Genomic DNA, 3,975 nt, shown 5'->3' on the forward strand with positions numbered 1-3,975 from the left:
ACTTATGAAGTCTATTTTCATATGGATCTCGAATCATATCAATATCTTCTCTGAGTCGGCCGCAATCATCGAAATACTACCGAGAGGTTTTCTGTCCAAAGTTGCTGCGTCGCCTTATTTTGGCCCAATGGGCCGTGTATCAAGTTGGGTCCATTAGAGACATGTCCTAAGGTTGGAGCACGACCCCAACACCCCCCTGGTCGTCCTCCTAGGTATTAATAAGGATTAGAGCCGCCACGAACAGATTGGGTTTTGTTTTGTTGAAAGTTTAGCCATTACTACTTCCTTGTAGACGCGTGTGTCGATTAGACCATCCGTTCTACTTGATTCAGAACCCCAACTTTGTGAGTTCAGATTGGTTTTCATCTCCATATTTGCAATTGAGTTGCTTGTTCTACTTGTTCTTGCTAGTTCTTCGATTGCTTGCAGGACGAGTGCCCTAGTGGCCGGGTGACGCGCTCCACAAGATCGCGGCAGCCGTTGGAGGTGGTGTATCGGTTGCTAAGGCGCAACTTGGAAGGCTGTAGTCAGGTCGTGAACGTCGTCTCCATCCACCAATCGAGTTATCCACGCCTCTCTCATCGAAAGATCGGGAATCAACCCTAGCAGGTTTATATCAGCATGGTGACTTTATATTACTTGGGCATTAGCCTGTGGCTGTACCTCCTTGATATTTTCTCGTGAACCAATTACTAGCCCCTCTCGCCCATTGTTTTAAGGTATATGCATCTCAGTTTAAAAATATGAAGTATGTGTTTGACTCCACCAATATGTAATACTCCCTCCATCCCGAATTGTAGATTATTTTAGCATTTTTAGATTCATAATTTTTATTATGTATTTAAACATAGCGTATATCTAGAAATACCAAAACGGATAGAAGGAGTACTTCACGTATGCAATGCGCACGCCACGCGAGATGGGCGGCTGCCACAGCTACCGGACGACTTGCCCCCCAGCTCCGTCGTGAAATCTCCATGGAGTCCCGGCGCCCTACTACTGCATGCTTGCCGCTGGAGAGTCAACCGGGAGATGGGCTTGGTGGCTGAAACTGGATCGGCAGACAGCAACATCAAACGAGTCGCGAGTCACCACCGTCGTCGGCCATCGCCCCTACTAGCATAGGCAGCTGCTAGTGCCCCCAAATCGGAGGCAGATCATTGCCCCGTCGACACAACTAGTACATAAAAGTCGTCCTCACTGCTGTTTCCATGCTCTAGGACATTTCCAGTTTGACAGCGTCAAATGTTGGACTTGCGCTATCTGTGACTCAGGCATGCAGTACACACAGTATTCGAGACTAGATTAACGTTCGCCGCCAAGATCCATCCACCCATCAACATTCAACAGGGCGGGAATGATCTTTGGTGTGCAGAAAAATATATCCTCATGTACAGATCCTGCAAGAAGCCCATCGAAAAAAAGTCGGCGATGATTTCTGTATGTAGGGCATAGGAACCGGCGGGAAAAATCTCTGCGTTCCGTCTTCCGGGTGATGCGAATGCGACCATGCGCTGTCGCAGCAGAAGAAAATGGATCGAGTTACTATTAGTAGGTTTCCATTTCTTTGCTGCGGTAATGCGCGCTGTTTGGTCCTTGCGCGTTCCATCTTTTCTTCACCTGGAGTTGGCACTACCAAATGCTCGGCAGCTTCGCTTTCCTTCGCATCCAAGCATACAGAGCAGACAAAGACACGTCCACTTCTCCCTCCAATAAAATTTACATGATATATTAATTTTCAGAAAATCTCGAGAAATTTGACTGTATCAAAATATACAATGGGATTTATGTTCAAGTTTATTTCGCATTAAATTGGTTTCATGTTCATTGATGGCATATATTTTGTGAGTTAGCAATGGACAAAGGTTATGTATGAAGACCGAGCTCAAACAGTAGAAACACGTCAACAACCGTATACCAATGGCCTCCTCAACAAGCCCTCCAGCTCCACAGTATCCGCTTAAAAATGTTTCTCCACATGAACAAGAGATGCAAGAGATAGTTTAATTTCAAAACCCGCTTGCATCCTTGAGAGGAGGTAATATCAACCTGTCTTCCCTTTTGTAAACAGCTAGTAGCCATTCAGGAATCAACTTCTCGACTATCTGTGAAAAAGTCACAGCAAAGAGCCGAAGATTAATCCCTTTTTGTAATAACGTAGTAAGTAGAGATCGTCGTCATTCCTCTTCTCCTCTATAAAACCTCACCATCGCACATGGATCTATCATCCATCTGAAGCCATCGACACGAAAACAAATGGAGCTCACCTGGCCCCTCCTCGCTGCTCTCCTCCTTCCCCTCTCCTTCATCCTGCTGCACTCCCACGCCAAGACCGGCGGCAAGGACGGCCGCCGCCGCCTGCCGCCGGGGCCCGCCGTCGTGCCCGTGCTCGGGAACCTGCTGTGGGTGAGGCACCACGGGATCGACGTCCTGCGCGCCATCCGCCGCCTCCACGCGCGCCACGGCCCGCTGCTGGCGCTCCGCATGGGGTCCCGCCTCGAGGTCACCGTCTCCGACCGCCGCCTCGCGCACGCCGCGCTCGTCGAGCGCGGCGCGGCGCTGGCCGACCGCCCGGGGTTCGCGTCCAGGGACCTCCTGGGCCTCAACGCCGCCACCATCTCCACCTCCAGCTACGGCCCGCTGTGGCGCCTGTTCCGGCGCAACTTCGTCGCCGAGGTGGCGAGCCCGGCGCGGCTCCGGCTGTTCGCGCCGGCGCGGGCGGCGGTGCTCGCCGAGCTCACGGACAAGCTGCGGCTCAGGAACGGAATCGGCGGCGGCGGCCAAGAAGGCACCATCGTGGAGACGTTCCAGTACGCCATGTTCCGCCTCCTCGTGGCCATGTGCTTCGGCGAGCAGCTCGGCGAGCGCGCCGTGCGCGACATCGCCGCCGCGCAGCGCGACCTGCTGCTCTACTCTTCCACCAAGCTCATGGTCTTCGCCTTCCTGCCCGCCGTCACCACGCGCCTCTTCCGCGGCCGCCTGCGGGCCATGCTCGCCATGCGCAAGCGGCTCAAGGACATGTACAAGCCGCTGATCGGCGCGCGCAGGGAGCTCGTCGGAGCAGCCGCGCCCGAGCCGCAGCAAGACGACGAGGCGACAACGACGACGCTGCCGCACTGTTACGTCGACACGCTGCTGGAAATCTGGCTTAACGACGGCGACGGCAGCGAGCGCGCGCTAACCGACGACGAGATGGTCGCGCTGTGCTCGGAGTTCCTCAACGGCGGCACGGACACCACGTCGACGGCGCTGCAGTGGATCATGGCGGAGCTCGTCAAGAACCCGGCCATCCAGGGCAAGCTCCACGACGACGTCAAGTCCACCATGGCCTCCACCGGCTCGGACCATATCGCCGAGGAGGACGTGCAAAAGATGCCGTACCTGAGGGCGGTGGTGCTGGAAGGCCTCCGGCGCCACCCACCGGGGCACATGGTGCTTCCGCACGCGCCGGCGGAGGACATGGAGATGGGCGGGTACGTGATCCCCAGGGGCACCACGGTGAACTTCCTGGTGGCGGACATGGGCATGGACGAGCGCGCGTGGGAGCGGCCGGCGGAGTTCGCGCCGGAGCGGTTCATGCCGGGCGGCGACGGCGAGGGCGTGGACATCACGGGCACGCGGGAGATCAGGATGATGCCGTTCGGAGCCGGGCGGAGGATCTGCCCCGGGCTCAACGTCGCCACGCTCCACCTCGAGTACTTCGTGGCCAACCTGGTGCGCGCGTTCGAGTGGCGGGAGCAGGAGGGAGAGGAGGTGGATGTTGACGGCGAGAAGGCCGAGTTCACCATCGTCATGGCCAAACCGCTCCAGGCGCGCATCGTGCCCAGAGGACATTCTTGAGACTCTTACGTGCGTGCTTCATTATACCGAGTCAGTTACTTGTAGTACTAGCTGTAATTGGTTGCTTTGTGTCTGTGATTTGTGAATTAGTGGATAATAACGCCATGTTGTTGCTAGTGGAATTTTTTTTATAGA

At 55.1% G+C, this 3,975-nt stretch overlaps 1 protein-coding gene across 1 annotated transcript; it reads left to right on the forward strand.

Moving 5' to 3' along the window:
- Positions 1–2,248: 2,248 nt before the first annotated feature.
- On the forward strand, positions 2,249–3,975 carry LOC101754345 (cytochrome P450 89A2). Its single transcript, XM_022823508.1, has one exon. It carries the CDS (start codon positions 2,257–2,259, stop codon positions 3,838–3,840), a length of 1,584 nt encoding a protein of 527 aa, XP_022679243.1. The 5' UTR covers positions 2,249–2,256; the 3' UTR covers positions 3,841–3,975.

The sequence above is a fragment of the Setaria italica genome, chromosome IX (assembly GCF_000263155.2).
Source record: "Setaria italica strain Yugu1 chromosome IX, Setaria_italica_v2.0, whole genome shotgun sequence".
NCBI lineage: Eukaryota > Viridiplantae > Streptophyta > Magnoliopsida > Poales > Poaceae > Setaria > Setaria italica.